Source organism: Diadema antillarum, unplaced genomic scaffold (assembly GCF_040938485.1).
Source record: "Diadema antillarum isolate AM-2024a unplaced genomic scaffold, OU_Dant_1.0 scf00000183, whole genome shotgun sequence".
Lineage (NCBI taxonomy): Eukaryota > Metazoa > Echinodermata > Echinoidea > Diadematoida > Diadematidae > Diadema > Diadema antillarum.
This window is the reverse complement of record NW_027271072.1, coordinates 294,529-320,044: the sequence shown is the minus strand read 5'-3', so window position 1 is coordinate 320,044 and position 25,516 is coordinate 294,529. Positions and strand designations below refer to the sequence as shown.

The following is a 25,516-nucleotide window of genomic DNA, read 5'->3' as shown; positions in this document are numbered from 1 at the left end:
CAACAGATAAAACAAACACAAAACCATTGCAGCTTATGAAAAAAGATAAACAGAACGTTGGTGGTTAATCAACAGATCTATTATCATAGTTGGTAAACGCATCTTCCAGAGGTCTTTAATATTGATGACTACATCATCGGTTGAGAATGAGAATGTCATTAAGGTGCCTCAAACACTATGGCTGTAGTGGTAACTTACGCCCTTATCATTCTCAGCCAGCGACATGGACATCACAGGAATTTCGTTATCACTTTTCATTTGGGTATTTGAATAAGTCCAACTGTAAAGCAAGGCATGAAGATGACACACAAAAAAATCATGTTGACTCAAATGAGATAACTCATAAACCATGTTTAACTTTGAATTGACAAGCAGTGTATGAACAATATTAGAGTTGACTCCTTGACATTCCTTCCTTTACATAAATGCCAACAAGTCACAAATACTCTGTAGTGTACGATTTCAAAATTATGTCTGATAAATTATCTCTTGGTATATATTACACATTGCAATGATGGGAGAAATAACCTTTCGATACAACTAAAGAACACCTCTCGATAGGTCAAACTTACTGTTGGATATTTCATGCACATATTAATTAATCGATAAGCTGCCATGCAAACTCGTACTTATGAGTAACGGTACTCCCTTTGGATCAACACAATGACTTAACATGGATTCCTCGTCTCATATTTGGCATGCATGTGATTACACTACAAAAAAAAAAAAACCCATCAGGAGCTCAATTCATTGAAGATAATGGTAACTTACGATAACAGCAGACACTGCAGCCCATTTGTTACAACTTTGGCAGTTTTACACATATCTTGTAAGTTTAAATTATAGGTTGTTCTGCTGCATTTCCTTCCTCGGTGTACCATAGCTGTATGCAATATCGTTCTACCAAGGAATGCTAGCTCCCTCTCAATTCTCTAGGCTATATACAACGGGAGTCCGCGCCCTCTCCATCATCTCAGAACTAAATATACACCAAGTTTGGGCCAACATCAGTTCATGCTATTATTGCAATCATGGGGTAATTTGATGCACGCCAGATTTCACAAACACCTGAGCACCGTCAAACTTCTGTTGGAACAAACTGGTCAAACTTGCACACTTTGCTCATGTTGCTCTAACATGGAATAACTGGTCTGTGAACATATACATATATCACAGACAACTCCATGGCATTGAGTGGAGTTTATATGCCTGTACATGTATGTCATGTGCCTGTTGCAAAAAAAAAAAAAAAAAAAAAAATATGTATCATTTTGCTCTTGTTACATTGTTTGCTCTTCATCAAATCAAAATTACAAATACTAATATTTTACCTATATCAGTTTTTACCCTGATTCAAGTTCAACACAATTTACTTGTTGTGTTTCACTTTTTTATTTTGTTTTTTTTACCACATTTTAGATGTAAAAATTAACAGAAAGAATACACTCATCACTTGCATAAATCTGACTCATACTGAGGCATGTAGGAATTCTTGTTCACTATATACTACAGACAACCATAGCAAAACTAAGGAAGTTAACTGAGATGAAAAATTCAATTTTATTTTCCATCTAATTTTGTCTCACAGGGACATATTTGAACTTGAGATGGTGATAGTAAGACATTCCAACAAATGCTACAAGGTCAGCCACACTTCGTTTGCAAGGCCAAAAAACAGCAGTGTATTTCAGGAAAAAAATACTTGATTGTCTTATAATACTTAGTTATTATTTTCTCTCTCTCTCTCTCGATTCTTTGTTCTTATATTTTGCTAGATTTGACTTTCTCTCTCATAGCACATATTGCTTATACAACATTCGTATATGCACACACAAACACACTGTTGGTGGGCTACAGATATTTATTTGTCTTTTTCAGGAGTGTGTGATGATATGAGATGAATGAAATTGATAAAATTTATAAAAGAAAAATATGATTACCCAACAGTCCATCACTTAGTTTCTATCTCTCTCCCTCTCCCTCTCTCTCTCTCCCTCTCTCTCACTCTGTATCTGTCTGTCTCTCTTTGAACATTGTAACATCTCAAAATATCAAGAGTTCAATTCTTGCTAGAGAGAGACTTTTAAAAACAGGAATTTTAAATTACTGAGAGAAATGTCTCCAGATGCCATGTGTCTGTTCTTGCTGAAGATAGAATCTATCCTTGGCTGATGAAGCAAACACGCAGTGCTTTGCCTCTGACAACCCCCCACTACACTTATCAAAATCCACCACAGCTTCCTTCATCATCATTTGGCAATAGTTTGTCTGATACAGCTGATGATGAGTAACACAGGCTCCAGATAGAGAGAGTTGAACAGTCCAAGTAAATCAGCACACTTGATGAGCGAATGACGGCGTTTCATTTCCCTCCAAACATTGATCACTGACGGCCTGAATGAGTTTGAGGAGTCTGAGAAGTTTGAGCTGGATGAGTTTGAGAAAGCTTGGCCACCCCATCAAAACTAATATCACATGTCACTGATAGAGTCCAGAATTAAAACTCTCACATGACAAGCCCCTCCTCCTCCTCCTCCTCCTCCAAGCTTGCTCTGGTGTGACTTCTTCCCCTCTTTGTTGCCGAGGGCTTTCTCACTTTCGTCCTCGACTTCATTCAGTCACTGGAAATACTAGAATGGCAAGTTAAAACCTTGGTAAATAATTACACTATTTTTTCTCTTGTCTACATCACAGTCCTGGAGCTGTCCCTCAGACTGCTCCCTAATGACCTCATCATCATCTTCCAGTGATGCAGTCTCATCAGCTCCTGGATTAGACAGAGATGCTGTTTATCCATCTTCTGTTGATGGGGACTTCATGTTTGCAGCACATCACATGAGAGAGGAAGATGTGAATGTGCATTGAGAGATGATACCAATCACTTGGGATATGCTACCCCAGTGGTCTCAAAGGGGGGTGGAGTCAAACCCCCTCAGAGGTAATACTCCTCCCCCTCCTCATGCTGGTAGTGGGCCTGAGGATGCTGCTGCTGCTGCTGTTGCTGCTGTTGCTGGGGATGCCTGGGCCGTGCGAGGGCCGGGTTGACTGCGCCCGCCCGCCCAACGTGGCCCCGGGGTGTGGACGGGGGCAGTGACCTGGGGCTTTCCGAGTCGGAGGCGGTGCCGAAGTTGAACTCGTTGATGTACTGCCGCCGCATCTGGTTGACGGGCGAGAGTTGCTCAGGGAGCTTGATCTCATTGCGAGGGTCCACCATGCTGTGGATTTCTGTGATGCATACCAGGGTAAAACAGAGATGTTACAACTTGCAAGTAATGCAGATAAAACATACAAATGTAAATTACTCAGAACTCCTCAACTTTATATATCAAAATGATGAGAAAGTCCCCTCACAAAATAAATGATATTTTTCAGACCTAACACAACTGAAAACTATGCACTTGTATCCAAACTTCAATCTGAGGGTTTTGAGGACTGCCAGCTGGTACTGTTGTCTTGACCTCTCCTTTATAAAACTGCTAATCACACTCCAAACATCTCTTTTTAAATTCTTATAAATTGGCAATGACACTGAGCATTAGGTTCTTCACTTTGATTACAATACATCAACTGTTTACAGCAGAACATGTGAAAGCATTCAATAAGAAATAAGATAAAATTATATATCATGTCGAATGTTAAACTGTTCATGGCCATAAATGACATGACTCCATTTGTTATTTGCTAAAAAGGGCATATTTCCCATCTTTCGTGTGTTTGGTATGCAATGACATTACAGGTTGCTAAATTAAAGACAGTTCTCTTTTTCGACTAGATCTTTTTCGAGTTAAATATCGATAACTCTCCACTGTATGGTACGGCAGAGACATAACCTTCAATTTGATTTGGAGATAGACACATCAATGGCAGTTTTAACACAGCATTTCTCATTTATTCCTCAATATGTGGGAGAGAAAGAATGATGATGAGGGATTCAAGTCTAAAGTAGTTCACCTTCTAATCTCTTCTCCATCTTCCGTAAGTTCTGCAGGATGCCAGCGACCTCCTTGTTGTTGGTCTTGAGCAGCGGAAACTCGGAGTCCCTCAGGACGCGGGACAGTTCCTCCTCGCTGGCACCGGGCTGCTGCAGCTTCCTGCACAAGACAGATCAAAGGACCCAGAAGCTTTTTAGCAGACACGTGCCATACAAACCTCCTCGACTTCTGAATCAAAATACCACGGCTCATACTCTGTAGCTCTCTCTATTGAAGCTGCGAGACTTGGTGGTGCCCTTGTGAAATGACTCACAAAATGCTAAAATCAGCAGTTCACTCTTGCACACTCCATCTAAGTTGGTCTGATTCATGGTATCAGTAATGTAACAATCATATAAAAGCAATATTGTTAATGCAAAAATGTTCACGGTACATTAATTTTTGTACATTTCACTCTACTTTTGGCTAGTGTGAATGTACACTGTAAAACCAGTGAATATCACACTTTTCTCTGCATAAGTTGAATGGGTTGATAATTGCGGAGCACAATTTCAAGAACCCGCGAATATGTTTTTGAGCCACTAAGCGTGAAAAATTAATTGTGCAAGAATATTGACTTTTACAATAACGAGAATGATATTCATGGTGATGATGGTCACATTAATGACATTATCATCACTGTTATCACTATCATTGTTACCATCATTATCGTCAACACTGTTGTCATCATTATTCATAATTACCATTATCTGATTCATTGTTATCATCATTATTTTTATCACCATTATAAAACTGCCATTACCGTAACAGCGAATGACACACACACACACACACAAATGAACAAAGCAACAGTCTGTTCACAGCCACAGAAACCCCTTGAAACATTTCACTCATCATTGAGCCGTAAATCAAGACAGGGCAGCATCAGATAGGCAGTCATGCGTGGACCTTGGAAACCTAAAATATCTCTATCTTTCACTGATCAACATCCTGCAGCAGCAACACACAAGGATTCTAGTCAGGATCTACAGAGATGAAATCAGTAATGGCACTGTGTATCCTAAGATGGCCATCAGTGACGACAGTCTACAATATCACAGACATGAAAACTCTACAGAAATAGGCCAGGATTTCCTCTCAAAATATCTCTCTCTTTTTTTTTTTCTTTTTTTTTTTTAGGTTCTATCTCTTGCAGTTTAAAACTTTTGTTTTTGCTACTTTTTTTGTCTTCTTTTTTTTTTTACAGCATTTTTGCATTGAAGTCATTTCTGGGATAAAGAGATTTCAGATGTTTCTTGCACACATCTCTTAAGGCACACTTCCTCTTTGGATTCTGTTCCATCCCCCCCCCCCCCCTCCTCCCCCCCCCCCCCCCCCCCCCCCCCCCCTGTCTCTTTCACAATGTGACACTGGCCCTCAAATGAGCATGAGTAAAATCATCTTATCAAAAGTCACACACAAAAGACCAAGTGCAGACAAAAGTGTAAGTTAGGGATGACGCATTGTATGACATGACATTTTGATAAGGTTAAAATTGCAACCAGCACATTGACTGATGGATTCGCAATTAAGTCCTTTGCTTTGTAGAGGATTGACATACACAAGAATCAAAACCAGGGCAAAGAGTGATAATACTTTACTACTGGAAAATTAAAAGCTGTAGCTTTTTATTCTTTATTTTTTTGGTCAAGCCTTGGGGAGGGTTTTATTTTTCTCCAAGGAATGAACCATTATGGGGCCATGTGTCATTTTTTATTATCAGAGGTGATATTACAGGGGAAACCAGAGTTCAAGAAAATAGAATCATTGAAAGAAAATTTGCAAAACCATATTACAGAAGATGTTGCATGATATGTCTGCTGCTGAAATCAACACAAGAAGATCACTTCAATTCAAATACCAATTCATTTTTCTTTTACCCTTCTATTTTCTGGTTACAAACAACATCTGTACCACTCTTGCACACTTTATATCTATATCAATACTTTCTTTGAGCCTCTGAGAAGTTTAATACCAGCAAAACAAAAGTTCCACCTAGTATTTTCACACTCTGGGATTCAAACAAGATTTTAACTGGCCAGAATTGCAGAAAAAACAGATAGAAAGGGAAGGACCCACAAGATCATAATAAAGAAACTGAAATAAAGCAAGAGTTCAGCTTACTTGAGTTTGAAGGCAATCTTGTCCGCCGAATCTTTCATCTTGATGGACAGGTGGTGGATGGAAGACAGTACCAGGCTGTCAAATGACTGCAGGAAAGGATTGGGGAGAACAAGATGGAGATTTTAGATTCCATCCACCTGGGGAAGGCATTTTCTGTAGGGCGTTTAATTACGACATGTAGCAACATGGGCTGCAAAATTTATCACAGTTGAAAAAAGGAGGAGGAGATTTCTTTTAGAATGAATGATGGCTGAATGTTAAATAGTTCCCTCTTGTGTAAAACACTCTACCAAATTGTACATTTTCCATTTTATTCATAAAAGATGAAGCGCTAGTGAGAGAGCATTGTTCAGTGGAATGAGCTCATCTACCTGCAACAGGCCTGTCTAGAGTCTGATAAGTTGCCCATACGTGTTTTCTGAATCTATAACTACAGTAAACACTGTAACCAAATGTTACACTGTTGCTAGGTAAGGCAAGTCTTAGGTATCTCTTAAGTCATTTTTGGCAACATCATGGATAGCTTTTGCATAGAAAGCATGCATATAGAAATTAAAGGCATTTGCAAACCAGTTATGGAAAGTAAGGAGAAGGAAACTGCTATGAGACACATTTCTTTCTTCTCCAACATCCATGGAAGAAAGAAGAAAAATATGACCATATTCTGCTATCCTAAAATCCGGAAATCTTGTTACTTGAAGCATTCTGCAGAACACTAGCAAAAGCTTAACAGATGTTTCATATCCCCCAATGTCAACGGAAAAAAGAAGAAGAAATATAGATTCTGCTAGCCTAGAATCCCGAAATCTTGTTATTCAGAGCATTTTTCACTACACTGGCAAATGCTTCACATTAATACTACCAAAGGAGGCATTTTCCCCTCCATCAACTTGGCATGCTCATTATATTGAGTGTTTCTAAAGGAATACATGGATAATAAGGTCACATGTCAGGCACAAAGGTAATGAACAATGCCATACTCAACTACAAAGTAAAAACACAAGAAAACATATCCCACAACTGATATATAACATGTAAGATGCACTGTAATATCTACACGGTATCCAAATAAAAGCATGCTTTCATAAAATTAACAATTGCTAGGGTTCTTTCACAGAGAAGAACATAACTAAAATAATCTCCAGATGCTCATGACTGAAGACTCTCACATGTAAATGAACACCATCATGAAAATAAACGGAAGCTCTGCATTTGGGAGGAAATTCAATATTTGTCTTCTGCATTTCATCAGAGAGTGCAACCTGAAGTCTTTACATGGTATAAATGCTTCAGAAATGTATTCATATTTTTTCTCCAATTTCCAACAATTTCCAATACAATTTGTAATCTAATCCAGAATCAGTGCTGACACTCTTGTTTATATATCAAAAAAAGTTGAAGAGGATGGACAGGAGGCTTTAAACATGCAACATTTGTTGCAACTCATTGGCAGTTATTTGTCACATGACCTTGCCTGGCCTCTCCTATAGAGGGCAGTATGACCTTGTCATTGAATCAGGTCACAGGGTGTCTGCCAGCTAAAGGCACAATCATGTGAACTACAAGTAGTAATCAAAGCTGAAATGAAGCCAAGGTATACTTTACAAGCAATCTTTGTTTTTGTTCTCTCTTTACACTAATTCAACTTCCAGTCATGATGAAGACTAGGGGCAGAAATGCATTGTAATGTTATGGCCTCATGCAGAGTTTGTAGGTCCTGCCCTGTTTTTGAAGGTTGAGTGGCAAAACAAACATCTACATACCCCAATGAGTACCAAAACAAATCTAATCTAAACTTAACAAAAATAAGATATACCCATAAGCATCTTTAAACAGTTGTAATAATACACAAGGTAAAGACATTACCACAAAAAAAAAAAATGTTCTAGCACAAGTCACCTTCAATACACCACTTTATTAAATCATCTAGGCTACCAGAATATAAAGCACTCCTTTTGCATCAAGTCACTGCAAAAGTCTACAAAAAAAGAACATATACTGTATACACCATATATTTTATTTTCGTGAATTTTGTGAGTCGGGTGCCATTCGCAAATTTATAAAACGCGCAAAAATGTCAATTAACTCTGATCCCCACATGAATGCGACCTGCATGTGTACATTTCTCTGTTCATAACTGTGCTCCACGATCGTAAATTGAACCACTAAATTGTGGAGAAGCCCAAATTCACGAAAAATTAGACTCGCTAAATGTATGGTATATACAGTATTTTGACAAAAGCAGTACAATGCTCATTTTTCATGCATTAGAAAATACTTTGCGCATAGCAGATGCAGGGAGCATAAAAAACAGAGCATCTTTAAGCATGCTAATATTTGTTATAAAGTAAAGGCTAAGGCGCATTCTGTCAGTAAGTCATGGAGAACAAATTCAATTAAATGCTTATTAAACGTACTTCTGCACATATATTCACATGTGTATTCATGCATGTGTGTACATGTTTCTACCTGTATAAATGCATGCAGGTATGTATGTTTTGTGTATATACACTATATGTAGGTATGTATGTGTATGCATCCATATAAGTATCATAAATGAACATGAATTTATGCCTGTTGAAATTCAGGCATGACAATATGTACATACTTTCAAGCATTCAAACTTTCACACGTACATTATATTGCAGGTGTGTAGCCAAGCAAAGAGTTCTGCCTGGCCGTATCTAGGCCATACTGTACAGTGGGCCAACGTGACACATTCGCACCTAGTCACGCGGCATCACGCACAATGCACACTAGCAATGACATCATCATTAAACTCGCACAAACAACTGACAGCTGCACAAGAATGGCACCATTAACATGACAACGAAAACAAAAACAGAAGCAATTTGCGTGACATGAGCGATGACTGAGAGAATAATGGAAGGGGATCAGCAAATGCTAGAAATGGTGCTTGAAAAGAGCGACAGTTACAATAGCAAAAATAATATTACACGACAATGTTACACGCAACTCAAAACTTTGCACACGGACGAACAAAATTACTGTGTCCATCAATGGGAAATGAAAAGTCAATTAAAACTGAATGGGGTCCACACAACAGCCAGCACTTTATTCTAATCAGGCTTCTTTTTCCAAACAAAATGAACACTAAAATACATACAGATATAATTGTTACTGATAGATAATCATTGTTGTTTCAATAGCCCATGAATATGTTTATGATAGATATACTGTACATATCATTCATTGTTGTCACTCAATGATAGTTCTGATGATTGTGTATGAAAACTGCACAGTTATGGGCTTTATGAATTTAAAAACTGCAATGCTTTCTTTGGAAATACGAAGATGATTCCTGTTTTTTTTAACCTAGCATTGGATACAATTATTGATTGAGAGATTCCTCACAGCAAACTTTTTATCACGAAAGCACTCTTTTGCGAACACTACAGATTTTGATCTTAAAAAAAAAATGGGAAAATTAACTCACATTGTATTAATGGTAATTGACATGAGATGAAAAAAGTGTGAACTTGACAATAAGGTCAACCCCAGGTATCCAAATTTGTTTTCTCGGTTCTCATGTTATATTTTATAAAGATATGGACAGGTTTATTTCTCACAATGTCCCTCCGGCTAGATGAAATGAATGGTATGCTCTACTCACTGGCTATAATCTAATTATCATAATTTCAAGCAACACTGAACTTGAGCTGAAAGATGACCCTTTCTGACCCTTTCTGACCTCTGAACTCTAAATACAACAAGTGTCTCATAAATAGGAGCAAGGCAGCTACATCAAACTACACACAACCTCTTTTGAGTCTAAACTCCAATTTTTCTGATCTACAAACATGCATACACTTTGTGACAATTCAATCCCCAAGATCAATAACAATTAATCTTGCGATTTAAACTTTGGTTTGACATGACATAGACACTATCCATTTTTTAGGCTTCCTCTGACTTAAATACCTCTCCATGCTTGAGTTGGCATTGATAATCAGAATAAAATCAAACACATCGGACCAGAAGAATCTTTTTTCCTCTTTTTTTTTCTCGTTTTTGATCTAATATGAGTTTTGGAAGTCATTTCTGTTTTTCAGTGTTTTAAATGAAACTGTGATATTACTAGAAACCATATATGCACATAAGACAAGGCAATGGTGCCATTACTTAATAATTATTCTCCTTTTGATTTGCACAAAGAAAAAAGAATAGAATAGAAACCATGTTTTTCCCTTAAAAAAAAACAAAACAACATTACCAAATCTACAAGGCTAATGTAAAGGAATATATATTTCCTTTTAATCTCATGTTAAGCATTTGAAGAGAATAGAGGAAAGACTTGTCCGCAGGTCTATCGGAGGCTTGTAAGACAACTTTAAAATTCCATTGCTTTCTTACTGCATGTCTGATCTCAGTGTAAACTTCTGAAATTCTGTTTATTAAATTTACCTGATTGATTAAAGTTACCTTAAACATGAGTGGTATTTCACTGTCAAGGCAGGAGGCATCTAACTTCAGTGCTCCCAATTTCCAGCAAAGTTTATTTGGCTTCAGGAAAACCTGGTCTACTCTATAAAGTTGAAAGTACTTTTAAAGTTTCTACAGCATGAAAAGAAAACATGAGTTCCTTCAAATGCTTCAGCCATATACCAGTATTTAGCATATGATACGGTATAACTTATCTTGCTGCTATAACATTTGTAACTAAATGTTGTGGACTACTGATTGTATGAGCTGTGATTGAAGGGAATGTGTAGCATGTTTCTGGGTGATTGTCTGAATTGCATTTATATTGATGAACACTTCTTCCACAGGTGCACATGAACATGAAATTTGTATAATTTCATGATTGCGTAATATTTGAGTATAAAAGTATGAAGAAACATACAGTTACTGACTGTGCCCTGTCAAGCAACTACATGATTTGTCATTTTTTTCTGTCTTTGCATGACATTGTTGGATAGTAACACTATGAATATGTATGAAAACATGAAGTATGAAGTTTAATTTCTTGCTTTGCTTCAGTTTCAAGTATTTGCTTTTTCCTAGCTTTGATCACTAACCTCTTGAATTAACCCACCAAAGTAGGTATGGTAACATTCAATGAGCAAAAACACCTCTCTCATAAGTATCACAAACTTTATATACTTCATATCTCAAATAATCAAACCAGAAACACAAACATGATTGATGCATTTCATGATTCACAGTTAGTCTGTATGGTTGTAATACGGGGTCATGTCTCTTGCAGTCAGGGGCTACACTACTTTGAGGTTGTTTTTTTTTTTTTTCATCCAGTTTTTCCTTGTTTCCAAAAGCAGCAGGTTTTTACTATCTGATGAATATTAAGTGCACTGATGAACAGATGATGACTGCCTTTAAGAGTTTGCTGTGATGAAATGGCCATGCTAAAAAAAAAACATTCATGCATGAGACATGAAACTGGGGCCCACAGAAGAAAAAGGAAAAAAAAATATCATGCGAGGGGGTACTCACTACATAATCCTGATCCTGATTCTACAATGATCCAAAAAACAACAAATTTGAATGGAATGAAAAACAGATCAAATACAGGGGTCAATGTACATTATCACACTTGCCTGGTGGCAGAATTTGCATCAATACAGATCATATCTTTATCATAAAATAATCATTTTTTTTTTCTTACTGATACAGAAATACAGATGGGCATTCAGGTGGAAGGTACAGCCTCGCAACCCAAATTTTTGCTGTGTTTTGCCGTTGTTATTTCCAGTGTTGTTAATTAGTGAACCTCACCCTGCACACGTTGCCACGGCGATGCATATGATACTTTTGCTCATTCAAGGCCAACTCAGATTTGCTTTACCTTGTAAATAAGGTAGGGAGAGACACCATAAACCCTAGACGCCCTCAAGATTAGCTAGATCAGAGGAGACATAAGCATTTTCTGTGGTCATTTCTGTTCGTGGACCCGAATTGATCTCAGCGAGATGTACGACAAAAGAGATTAATACAACACAGAGAAGGCAGTGCCCTGCTGGGGTGTTTGTTTTTTGTTTTTTTGGCTGTAGACGAGATAGCGTCTTCTCGCTTTGACAGTTTAGAGGTAAGACATGACTAACACACCAATAAATAACGGGGATGTGGTTACATGATTTCAAAATGTACTTCACATCGAGCACATTTATGGCATGTACGACCTCTGCCTCAGACACATCACCTATCAACAGACTTGGGCATTGCATAAAGGTTGCTGAGGTTTTCCACAGGAAAAAAGGACGAAGACTTTTTGGTGTATTAAGTTTAGATCATGATACAAAACTGAGGATAAGAATCTGATTTTTTTTTTCAATATTATTGGTATGAGTGAAGACAAAACATAAATAAAACATAGAGAAATATCTGAAACAAAACAGGTACGAACAGAAAAAGTAATGTATGGCTACTTTTCTTGTCTGGAATATTATGAACTGCCACGTACCGAGTAATTAACGGTTGGATTTTAGATCTGTCCAAAAATAAGTAGATTTTATATGCAATCCAAATCAAGACTGAATGATCAATGCTATAGTAGCCTTAAGAGACTACTGTGTATTCTACTTGACTATTCTACAACAATCCATGCACAAAAGGGGCATTGTATGAAAGAGAAGCAAAAAATAATGGAATAACCTGTCTCATGAACACATTACTCGCAGACTGAATGCATGAGTGAGAAAAAAAAATGCAACAAAGTACAATAAAATCAAAAACGTTTTGCTGTAATATTGTGCATCAAATGAACACCAAAATGCACAAGGCACCACAGTCCCAGGCATTCAAATATACGTTGGTGTTATATATCATGTCTCCGCAAAGGAAAATTGCACCTGAATAAAAATTGGTGTTTAGGCTCTTTGAAACATCTAGTTTGTTCCAAGACTATACAAGAACTCAAATCAGCATAGAAGCTTGCTTATGACTTTTAGATAAATTTCGAAAAAGGCCTCCCAACTTAATGCCATTTTTTAATGGTGGCAATATGCTCAGTGCCGTTACTATATGTCAGTCACAGTTACTTGATATTATATTAAGCATCTTATGCTAAGAAATAGATTTATTCATTGCATAATATTCAAAAAATGATTGACTATTAAAATACTACTTCTACTTTGTCATACATTTATTTTATTTCTTTTTTAAAGATACTATCTAATAAACTTCATATGATACAAATAATAAAGAAACTCTAGAAAAAGCAATGTTGTCTTCTGTAAAAGCTGAACTCAACTGATGAAAAAAAAAAAGCAAATCAAAATAAGCCAGGGAATTTGGGAGGAAATGTGGTGTTAATTCAAGCAAAAGAAAGCAACAAAAATCATAAAAGATATAAATTAACTCTCAAAGCACTATTTTACACAGTTATCTGTTACAGCTTTGGCCGCAATTTAATGTGAATGCACTGGGGTAGTCAAGAATTATTCTATAATATTCATAGTTTGAATTTTTGAGGTGAAGAAGCATGGGGGATTGTTACCTCAGACTTGTTCCACTGCTTCTTCTTGATGTATCCTGGTGGACTGCCTGGAAGAAGCCCTTGAGATGTTTGATCTTGAAGAAATGACGCAAAATAACAACATAATAAAAGAAATTTTGCTTGTATTATTCTCCTATTTTCACCAAAAATGTTGGCATGGAAAGATTTTTTCATAGAGATTTTATGGGATCTTAAAGCTACATTGCATCACGTTGTGATTGACATTGAAAAAATTCACATTCCTATTCCTGCTTTTCAATACAATATATGTAATGACAATAAAAAAGCTATGCAGACCAAAATTGGTATGCATACACATCATCAGAATAGTTCTGGGTCACGAATCATATGTAAAGTTGTATCATACAATAATCAATTAATCTTCACATACAAGGAAACTACTTTTGCTAAAAATTTCTGTCATCTGTAATGAATAAAAACTTTTTTTTTTCTTTTTTACAGCATTTCTAACTGTTGGTCAGAGGAAAGCTCACCCCTAACAAAGCTGTCAGTTTAATAAACCGAGGCACAAAATAGAACTTAAACAATGAGGAGATAAAAGAGCAAAATATTTCCCTCTTTGCATGACCTCTGGGATTTGAATTTGTATTTTTCAGACTGTCAAATAGTGTGTGACATGGTGATGACAGGCTTTACTGTAGGACCACCACTGAACTCAAATCCTTTCTTGCAAGTATAATGTGACACAATGCTAGAAAAAGAAAAAAGAGAGAGAAAACTTTGTAAGTGTGGGGTACTCCAAGGGTTAATCATCATGTCACAAACTCTCCCTATATACCCTTCCCCCATCCCAACACCCACCAGCTCCACTTTAACCATTTCTGTGCCAGGGATTTTGGACAGCGTGTACAGCACTATAGGGTTTTCTGTGCCAATTGGCATCCAAAGCACACAAAAGGTTAACTCTCCTGGAATCTCACCTGGCTGGAAGCTTAGCGAGGAGGACCTCTGGAGGGGCACCTGAGGGTGTCGACGCTCCCCCTGCCAGATGTCCTGTCGACTCAGGTGCACTGAGTCTTCGCCCAGTAGCTCATCCATTACTTGCTATAGATTAAAAAAATCAAATCAAATCAAATCAGATTAAAAAAATCAAATCAAATCAAATCAGATTAAATAAAACAAATTCAAAGTGGATGTCAGACTGACACCATTCAAAACAGCATTGGTTCAAAGTGGAAGTCATCATCCCATGTTCAAGACACACTGGTGTAATGGATAGAAATACTGATAGAATATTCCACATCATAGCTTCATACATCTGCGAAATAAGTCCTTCTAAGACTGTCTATCTCAGCCTGGAGCAATACACTGTAACTATTAAAGGTTTTAATACCCTTGCCTTCCACTGGTGGGGGAAACATAACATTTTCTCACTGCCATACTTATTTTCCACATATTTGACAGACTTTATTCAGGTCTGGGACTGTGTTTCAGTTCTTAATTTTCGCAAGTTGTTTTCATTGTGATGAAAGGACAGAAGTCATTTTGGGGCTTTTTTTATCACTTTTTTTTTTTCAATTCACCAACTAAAACTGAAATCAGAGAAGACATAGAGAACATCACAGACATTGATTCATGCCACTGCAAAATAATACAGAAGACTAATTTAAAACAAGACATAACAGACAACGTGGACATCAATATTTCCTAGACAAAGAAAATCAGTTTACCACTTATAGCAACTTACTGTAAGAAGACAGCTGTTGTTGTTTTTTTTTAGTTGTTGTTATTGTTGTTTTCAATCCAGTGTTGAATCTCCTACATTGATTTCCATTATATACTTCAAGTATTATCTACTTGTTGATGCACTGAATCTTAATCCTTACAATCTGACATGTACAGCCTAGCATTGTGGGACTACGCAGACTCCACAGGATTTGTTGTTGTGGTTGTTGTTTTTTTAAAGCCATAATTCTGCTGTCCATTCATCAACTCAACATTACAATGTTGATAGCCAGAGCTTCATCATGTACGGCAGAATATGGATTAGAGTTATGCAATATGTACTATTTAAATCATGACACTATCTTAATGATCTTTCCTGGTGATGAAGGCATTCTACATCAGTGGTTTAAATTAGCATACAGATACGAAATGGCAGGTTTTAGATTAAAATGCCTCTGATTGTGGATATGACAAATGAAAGTACTCTTTCAATCCTTTTACACCTTCCCAAACAATACAAATCCTCAAATAACCCCTCTTTAATACATTGGATACTTCCACAGTATCTGTATATGAAGCCAAGACTTAAAACTGACAACCCATATGCAGAGCCAGTTCTGCCCATGCAAGTGGATCAAAATACATCAGGCTATTAGTTGATAATTAGGAGCAAGCCTCTGTGAAATGATTTTATAACAAAAAACAATAAAAATTGAACAAAAACCTACATAACCACCCTCCCGGTAATTTTAGTTGAATAAGAAAGAATCAAACAAGTACTAAAATTGCCTGTGAAATGGTTGAAATAAAATAGGCTGTTAAGAATGGCAGCTGTGACGAGTTTGCATATAAAGAAGAATAAATGTTTTGAGACCCTCGGTATAAGGCAACCTCACAGAAATACCATCCAGTACAGTGTGTTTGGAGTATTAAAGATAGGCAAATAGTAGTGGTAAGAAATTTATCACTGAAGTTATAATCAGCAAAATTGGAAAGTGGCTTTAAATACAGCAGCAAAAAACAAGAATGCTAGGGCCTGTAGTTGTTGATTAAGGTATGCCATAAAAAGGTTCCATTTGAAATCCCATACTAGGGCATCTTGTAGCTTAAAGAATCCATAATGCTCAGTAATTTCGATACTCTTATAGGTACTCATTTAAGCTGGATGCAACACTGTACACGTATATAACAGGGATGCCAGTTTAGAATGAAAGAGGGCCTGAAATACATCTACATCAATCCACTTTGTACACACAGGGACCCAAACTTTGATACTACCAGGGAGGTGTCTCACCTCCCTGGTACTATCAAGGCATGAATCCAGGTTTTTGCCTGAAAACTGGCATTTTTTTATATAATTAGAACATGCTCATGTTAGTTGTATTGAGCATGATGCTCAGTCATCATAAAACTAAACAACAGATTTTAAAGTGTAGGCAATACAAAAAAAATGTACAAATTTGCACAGAAGGTCACAATAAATAACCATACTTGCACATCATGCAAAAAAATTATTTTCCCCCCAAAGTCATACTGAAGTCAAATATAAAACACAACACACACAGACAAATCGTGTAACTCACAATGCATTAAAGTGCAACCAAAAACTCATTATTTAGAAACATTAAAATAAGTTTCAAGATTTTAAGTTAAATTTCAATATCAGTTTATTAAAGAAGAAAGGTGAGGGAGTGCTCAGAGGAGGAAGAGGTAGAAAAGGAGGACCAAGAAAAGATTTCTTGTTGCTTTGTAATTGTAGAATGTGTTTCAAGATTTTTAGCTGTCCACCACACAAGTTTTATAACTATCACAGTAGCATACTCTCACAAAACTTTTTGTTTTACTACAGGAGATATTCAGATAAGAATATCCCAACTAGTTTTCAGTGTTGCTTGAATTATGGCAATGTTGAAATTACACAATGTTCACAAAAGAGAACAATGTAAGGTGTAAAAAATAAATTCAATACTGTCAATAATTTTCTTTTCTGCTATACCCATAATCAAAAGAAGGTGAGTAGGAGAGAGAAAAAAAAACCACCCAGAGGCAGTGACGAAATTCCCAAATTCATTCTACCTGACCAGATATTTAACACAACACACACCACATAATTCACAAACACCCAAATAGTAGTTGAATTTACAAATTCACAAAACTGCTGTACAATCTTAACCAGAGATTTGTCCTAGCCACCTTGACATTTGTGAACTAAATACCCTATATTCACACCAAGAGAAACAAAAGTATATTAAGAGTTCAAAGAACAAAAACAAAATCAAACAAGGAAATTGGGAATAGTAGGGATTGTTATAGGCCATCTGACATCGCAAATATTTGGTGACATTTTCACATACCTTGTTAGTTGGTATCAATAGTCGTAAAGTTTATGGCATGCATAGTGCTCATCTATGGTCTGTTTTTGAGAATTTTGTGCCAATATCATGGATTATATGATACCTGTTTTGAATTCACAGTCACACCCACATAGCTGTCTGTTACCATTATGTTCAGGATTTTTTAGTTCTAGAACTTCTATAAATGGCTAATGCTCACGTGGGCTTTGCGCGTACACTGTGTGCCTTTGTATTGCTTCAGCATGTGGATAAATAGTGTTATGACTTGGCTACAGTATATATTGCATCAGATGCATATATATAATGCTGGCATACAGTTAACATGGGAGTGCCATCTGAGTAGAAAAAGCATTTAGGATACCCATAAACCATTTGCAAACATATTAGATAAGTACGGTGGTCCTGCCAAGGAATGCTATGTCCTGAGAAGAGCGCGCAGTCGCGAGGGTCCGCTACAGATAACATCCACAAACTACACGCTACAAGTGGCATATAGACGGAGGTGGTCTACACTCATGCATACAGGACGCACTACCACAACCAAGCACAGCTGATTCTGAGAGAGAGAGTGAGACTTACCACAAAATGAAAAATGAGCTGAGTTTACGTGAATGGTCATGTGAGAAGTGTGAAAAGGCACAAAAGAAACTGTTAAATGAAGAATAATTCATCACGTATAACAGCCATGAATCATTCATATCGTTCTAAATCTACATTTAGAATAGTATCCCTTTCACAGAGTTGTGTTAGATGCAAAATGCACTGTCTCTTTTCAAAATTTTGGACAGAATCTTGAAACATGTCTAATTAGTTGTCATGAATATTCATTCAAATGAAGAAATGCTCAGATTGTTGCTGCACAGAAGGCCGATAACATTGTCAAAATGATGAAAACACTAAACATCTCATAAATGGTTGCAAATGCAATCAAAGAGATCAGGAGGACATGAACATTGATAACCATGAACCTGAAAACTATTGAAAAATGTGTAAGGATCTGCTGCTTACCTGTTCTTTAGGTATTCGGTCAATCTGAATCTGATTGATAGACTCTCCTTGGGCTAGCCTCTGCAGATTCTGTGCCAGGGTGTTGCTGGCCTGAGCGATCTCCACCCGTAGGTTGGTTCCCTTCTTGGTCTGGGACCGCTGGGGGCCCGGGGCCTGGAGATTCTGCAGGGAGCTGGACTTCTGCCTCTGGATGGCCAAGGACTGCCTATCCTCACTCTGCTGCTGGACCAAGGAGCGCCTGGAACTGACGTTCTTGATGTAGGACTCCACGTCTGGTTCTGAGTCTTCGGCGGCGTCATACCTGCGCCAGGCTCCCCCAGTTGTTTTGCGGACGCCAGACACGCTTCCGTCTGTGGAGCCGATGGAGCTTTTCCGGGACAACGCTCCCGACCGACACTGGGAACCTGCCGTGGGCAGCTTTGAACGTGGTTCCGCCCCCTTCATCTTCTGCTCCTGTAGGGATTGGGTGCGGGCGTGTCTGACTATTTGTGATCCCAAGCTGTGATCAGTCCTACTGGACGAATCGCCACCGTTTCTGGCAGTTGGGGTGGATGATCTGACTCGGGTGGTCCTGTCCACTGGAGTGCGACGACCCGAATCTGACATGACTCCGCTGCTGCGAGTGGAGGTTTCGCGGAGAGAACCCACTCGGCGGAAGTTCCTGGAAGAGCTGAGGTCGGACATGCTTGAACTGGGGCTAATATCACTGTGGTCTGCACCTGAGTCCTCACTGAAGCGACTCTTGCGCAACATGGTGCTGCGGGTCTGGCGAGGCTGTGATATATTTGGTGCCTTGGTGCTCTTTGGCTTTTTTGTGGACTTTGGTGCAGCAGTGTTCGTCTTTTGCGATGAGCGGCCCGTTATCCTCCCAGAAGGCAGTGAGCCTGTTAAATGAGTGTTCCGCCTGAAAGAATGCTCTGAATCACTGACAGTATCTGCATTTGCATCTTTCTCCAGAGAGGTCATTTTGTGTTTATTCGGTGTGGACAACCTGCTCCATATACCTCCCTTATTGCTGGAAGCAGTGGTGGATTTACTGCTTGTTCTTGTGGAAGCTTCAGCCTGGGTTGTACGAGGCTTCTCACCACTTCTCGGTGTCTTTTGTCTGCCATTGTTATAGTGCATTTGTTCCATGTTACTATTGTCTTCAGGGCAGGAATAATGCCTGGACTTGCTTCCTCCCCATGTGTTATTGCCTCCCACCAAACTCACATTGCTTCCCACATCCACATCAGTGTCCACATCTGCTTCAAATGATATTGCTGAAAGATCCTGGGACATGTCGTGTGACATTTCGTGCGAGTCCGACATCTCCGGAGAGGGCGTGTCATGGCGCTTTGTCCGCATGCGCTCCTCCAGATTCCGCATCAGTGTCTCAGTGTCCTTCAGCAGGACGTCAGTGTCCATGCTACCCTCCGGTTCGTATTCTCTGGGGTCTTCTTCCTGCCGATAGCCACGGGGGACGATGGGGTCGGAGCTCCCATGGAGCTGCCTGCGCGACAGCTGTCCAAACGCCTTCTGCTCCATCCTCCTGTCGGGGATCTCCTGGCTGTAGGGGCGGTCCGGGTGCTGCTGGTCCTGCTGGGTCAGGTGGCTGCGGGGGCTGTGGAAGGCACTGGTGTTGGAGGCTGCGAAGCCATTCTGCCGCATGGTCTGCTCCGAGCTGCTGGAGGTGGAGGACTGGCGCGCCTGGGGTCGGTCGCTGGACGGTGTCGATGGCAAGATACGCTTCCCACGCTGTCCCTTCTGGCTCCCCGCCTCCAGGGATTGGTTGGATGATGCCCTGGAGCCTGCTGGAGGCTTCCTATCTATGTGATCATCTGAGCCTTTGAAGTGAAGCAAAACAAATTGAGATTTAATATCATTTCTATGTTGCCTTAGTATTACTAAGATCTAATTCCTGTTCACTGTTACATACCATCCATTACTTACGGTGACATAATTTGCACACTATGATAGCAGCAAAATATGTCTGACTGAGAAACAAAATAATCTTTCATTTTGTAGGAAATGCTCACTTTTACTGATATTCACACAAGATTGATGTTGGTCTTTCTGAAGGCCACCAAGTTGCTCTAACTGATACAAAGTTTACAAATTAGCAGAGCCCTACAGCTTTTGTTATCAAATCATTCATTCATCCGCGAACATTTATAGATATTCATTCATTCCTTCCTTCATCCTTCAATTTGTTCATGAATGAATGCATAAATTAATTAATCTATCAAAGATTATGCAATCATTACATGTTTTAAGGCCAACAGTTTCCTGGTCCATGGAAGAATTTTGTCCTCCTTCGCAAACACTGAAACAGTACCCACGAACCAAAGGTTTGCAAAATTCAACAGTTACCTGGTAGCTATTTCAGCACGGAGGGGCAAATTAAGATAAGTTCATGAATGTCATAAATGTAATGATGGCACGAGTAAGTCTATTTGAAGGACTGAAATGCTACTACTAACATTAACACAGTTGATTCATTTCATATCACTTAAATTTTCATCACTCCCTAGCAGGTTCCTGATATCCTTTCTTCCTATCACCTCCAAAGAAGTTTCATTTGCAAGTCCTATTTTGAACAGTCTTAAGTAATTACAATGACAGAGAAGAATTTATTAAAAAAATGATTTAAACATTTTGAAAAGATTATGTCACAAGTGGAAAAACAACAGTATAACAGCTTGTGCAAACTTAAAAGCAAATAATGCTTTAGTGTTCTCTGTATAGATCTGCTAAACAAACCGAGAGAAAAAATCCTCAAATTGTGTCAGTGTTGAGTAACTGCAAATTGAGTTTGTTTACGATACAACTGTATGTCCAAGATCTCCATTACAAGATAAAAAAAATTATTAGTATACGACAGTGACATACAAAATGTAGATGGATGAAAAGCAAAAACTAGAAGACATTGAATATATCACACACTTACACGCACAGAAATTAAAAGCACCAGTGAAGGTCTTTCTGTAATTGACTATCCAAATATATAATCCAGAGAAAAGATGGTCACCCAGTTAGCAGTGGATACGAGTCAGGCACAGGTGTACGTACGCTCAGGTTTCTGACAATCTGCAGGCAGGCAGGCACATACCCATGTAAAGCCACCTCACCGCCAGCCAGCCGCAAATGTCCTCAAAAAGCCCTGACTCAAGAGAGGAAATCTCCCACGTCCTCTCCCCTGGCCCCAAATTATCGCGGTCTCTATCTCTGTCCCTCTCCATTTCCCCCCATCCCTTTCCCCACCGTCCCCTTTCCCCCCTCACCTCACCCCTCCCCGTACCCCCTGAAAAATTTTGGCTTCACTGCATAAGTGGTGTACCACAACGATGTCCATGTTGGAAAGGCATCAATAAACATGTTGCCAGTGTGCCGCTCCAGAGACGTGAAAACAGAGAGACAGGGAGACACAGCGAGAGAGACAACAGAGAGAGAGCAAGACACAGCCATACAGAGAGTAAGAGAGGGACACAGATCTGAGAGAGACTATGGATATCGGAATGGAAAATTCACGGCAGCATCGTCACAGGAAATCAGGCTCCTTGCCGCGGTCAGGGAACCTCCCTCTCACCAGCTTTACCCATTTCCTTCGGCTTCGCATCTCACTTAATGCCCAGCGGCATGCCATGCCATGGCGAGTGATACCCTAGCTCCCACTTCCATACACACGGGAGAGAAATCTTGAGGTTCACAAGGCCCATTCCAACAACACACTATACATTCCCTTTTAAACTATAAATAGCTCATCCGCAATTGAGACTACCTTTTCATTAGATCATTTAGGCAAACTTCCTCATTTATTTGTCAACAGGGAATTTTTGTGTTTTTGCTGGATCACTGCAGGCATTGAATCAGAGCTTTAAGTCATTAAGATTAATCAAGCCAAGTGTGAAGTGAATTTGTCCTTGTAGTGTCTTTTATGATCAAGCCATTCCTAAATTTGTGTAGAGGACACCATTCATGGGCTTTTTACTATACTACAACAAAGGGCACATTCTCTTTGACCATCAACATGCAGGAGGTAAAATGACACAGCAATATCCTGATAAAAATCTATTTTCTCGAGGCCAAAAATAGATAATTAGCAACAGCTGCAGGTGGCAATCACATGTACTGTTGATTTCTCTCCAGCCCTCTTCCTCTTGGCACAAGGACTTGAATGATATTAATATTTCATCTTTGCACCAAACTCCATGAGACCCATACTTAGACCAGAACTTCTTCAGATGCTTTTAAAACGTGGGATAGAGCAGAACTTCAAACCTTACTTTGCCAAACTGCTCCATTGTTCTACTCAGATAGTGATACCATCTGTCATACAAATTTTCTCTCATCTGAACTGTTCAGATACAAAAAATCACCCAGCAAGAAGTTGGCATGTATAACCACAAAGAACAAGACTTATACTTGCAAAATTACCACACATAGAGAAAAACCTGGAATCACAAAATCATTCTAAGCAAAGCTCTGGACATCTCCTTTGAAAAAAAAAAAATTTTGACAAGTTGAGAGGATGAAGAATATTTGGCAAATAATCACATTTTAATAGATAAAAGGTGTTTAAGGTCTGTCATACCTTTAAACAACATGAATGAGTGCATTAATGTGCATATATAAATAAACTACACCAGGAGGAATTCTGTGTTGCAATGTACTCCAGGATTCACAGAGGAAGAGTGAGTAATGCACAACTATTCCACAGTGAGGCTGGATGCCAGGAAAGTAGTGTGTTTCTAGATGTTTGGCACATTTCAAAGGTCTTCTCTCTTCTGTTCTATGCATGTTTCACTGTACAAACATTCCACCTTCACAACCCACAAGAAGCCTATTTCATCATAATGACAGCAACCATTAAAAGTTGTGATAATTGCAGGTCCTATGGTTAACAACCTAAAATGCTCAAGGCTAGTTGGTTGTTTTTTGGTTGCAGCTACAGTTTAATAACTGCAAATGCCTTTGTGAAATGGGCACCTGGAATCTGAATTGCAGAACATTGAGAGGTCGAATATCAATCAATCTAGCAGTTGATATCTGTCATCAACATTGCCCGAAATCTCATCTTTGTATTAAAATATATCATAAAATGCTGCATCTCTTTGCAATAAGATGTCTTTAAATACAGTTTACTTTCTTGAGATGTATTCAATTCACAAATTTGCTCACTTCCCTGCTCTTACTGCACAACCACAAACTATTAAAAAAATAACTTGACAGTAAACCACTGTACACACTTCATGCAGCAGTGAATAGACAAGCAGACTACTCATATTCTTGCATTGCAGCTCAAATCACCAAGCCAATAGCTTTAGTCTATAAACAATCATCATCAACCAAAACCTAAGCTTGTAATCTTCTACAATCTGACTCACAGTAATCTCGCAAGATTATGAGATCAGATTAATCTGTCAACAACAATGCCTCACTATACTGTGGAACAATGACTTCCTGGAAAACATGACAATACAATTTGGTGGATTAGTGACCAAATGCACAGTGTAGCCAGCTGAAAAGGGAGGGGGAAAACCCACCTCCCTGGGCTGACTTAGATTCTCTGGCTTATAATGGCACGCAATTATTGTGATGACAGCATAGAAGCGTCCTGCTGCTTGCAGTACTGATATTTTTGACATTCCAACAGAATTTGGATCATTTCTGCTGGCTGTCATCATGAGAGACAGTGGTATAAGAATGAGACAAAATATTTCACCACTTTCTTTAAGACAAGGGATGTGTACTCCAATGTTCAAGTGCACAGTTTGATCATGGCATGTAGTCCCACCCATGCATATTCATACGTATAACTTTGCTTTTATCTCAGAGAAGAGGAGGCATTATAAACATTTTATAATATCATACTGACATGTGATCTGGAGATAACCTTAATGATGATTTCTGCTGTACTTGAGTTCACATTGCACAGTCATATACCATTTTGTGACCAGTAAGCTTTTTAAGAATACACTGGTCATACAGTCTGGTTGGTGATAACAACTGCAATTTACTTCACAGAAGTGAACCATCTTCATGAACTTGGCCTATTTCAGCTTGTTGAATGCACTCTGCTGAGTACTGAATCCATCATGCAACTCCATAATCAAAGACATCTGCAAATATTTTTTCAAATCATCTTTAAAACCATCGAGCATGCCAGTGAAAATTGTGCATGCCAGTGAAAATCATGTGTAAATTCAGCAGAAAATAGTCATGTAGAAGGGCACACACACACAAAAACAACAACCATACACATATATATACTCATGCATGCAGACACATTGTAAGACATATACACAACATACAAACATACATACGTACGTACATACATCACACAACTATATTCAGACACATATACATAGTATTTGGTAAGTTTGGTGTGTAGTATACAAATTGGTATCACTAAGGCTACTTTATGAGTAAAACATTCTTTTCTAGCATGTACTCTTGAAACATGCACTATGCATTCTAAGAGAAAAATTGAACCCATTTACCTCTCTCATTCATCTTGGAGGAATGCTCATCCTCGAATTCAGCCGCGATCTGGGTTGGAGGGGCGTGCCTGTCGGGAGAGAGAACCTGCTGCCTGTCGCCGCTGGTGGAGTGAGGGGTGGAGTTGGTGGTCATGGAGGCCCACTGGTGGACCCAGTGGGGGGTGCCTGGACCCCCTTGTCTCTGCTGAAAGTAAAATTGAAAGACATTTTTTTTCTTTGTGAAGGGCAAAATGGACTAAAGAGACAACGTCACCAGGACGGCATCCCCAAACGCCATCTAGACATCAATGAAGCTCAATTATTTCTGCAGCTCAGACTTATACCTCACTTACATCACACTGTCTATACATAGAGCATGTAAGATGATATACACATTCACATATCATGCACAAATAGATACCATCAACGAAGAGGTAG

General features: G+C 38.7%; 1 protein-coding gene across 1 annotated transcript in view; it reads right to left on the bottom strand.

Annotated features, from left to right (window-relative positions):
- Positions 1-330: 330 nt before the first annotated feature.
- LOC139723249 (uncharacterized) overlaps positions 331-25,516 on the bottom strand; it is a 77,832-nt gene continuing 52,646 nt past the window's right edge. The window contains exons 10-17 of the mRNA XM_071634507.1: positions 25,100-25,283; positions 18,618-20,437; positions 14,511-14,634; positions 13,570-13,643; positions 12,726-12,752; positions 6,096-6,181; positions 3,952-4,091; positions 331-3,225 (exon numbers count right to left, since the gene is read on the bottom strand). Of these exons, the coding sequence (XP_071490608.1) occupies positions 2,933-3,225; positions 3,952-4,091; positions 6,096-6,181; positions 12,726-12,752; positions 13,570-13,643; positions 14,511-14,634; positions 18,618-20,437; positions 25,100-25,283 (2,748 nt within the window). The 3' untranslated portion in view covers positions 331-2,932. The remainder of the gene's footprint in view (positions 3,226-3,951; positions 4,092-6,095; positions 6,182-12,725; positions 12,753-13,569; positions 13,644-14,510; positions 14,635-18,617; positions 20,438-25,099; positions 25,284-25,516) is intronic.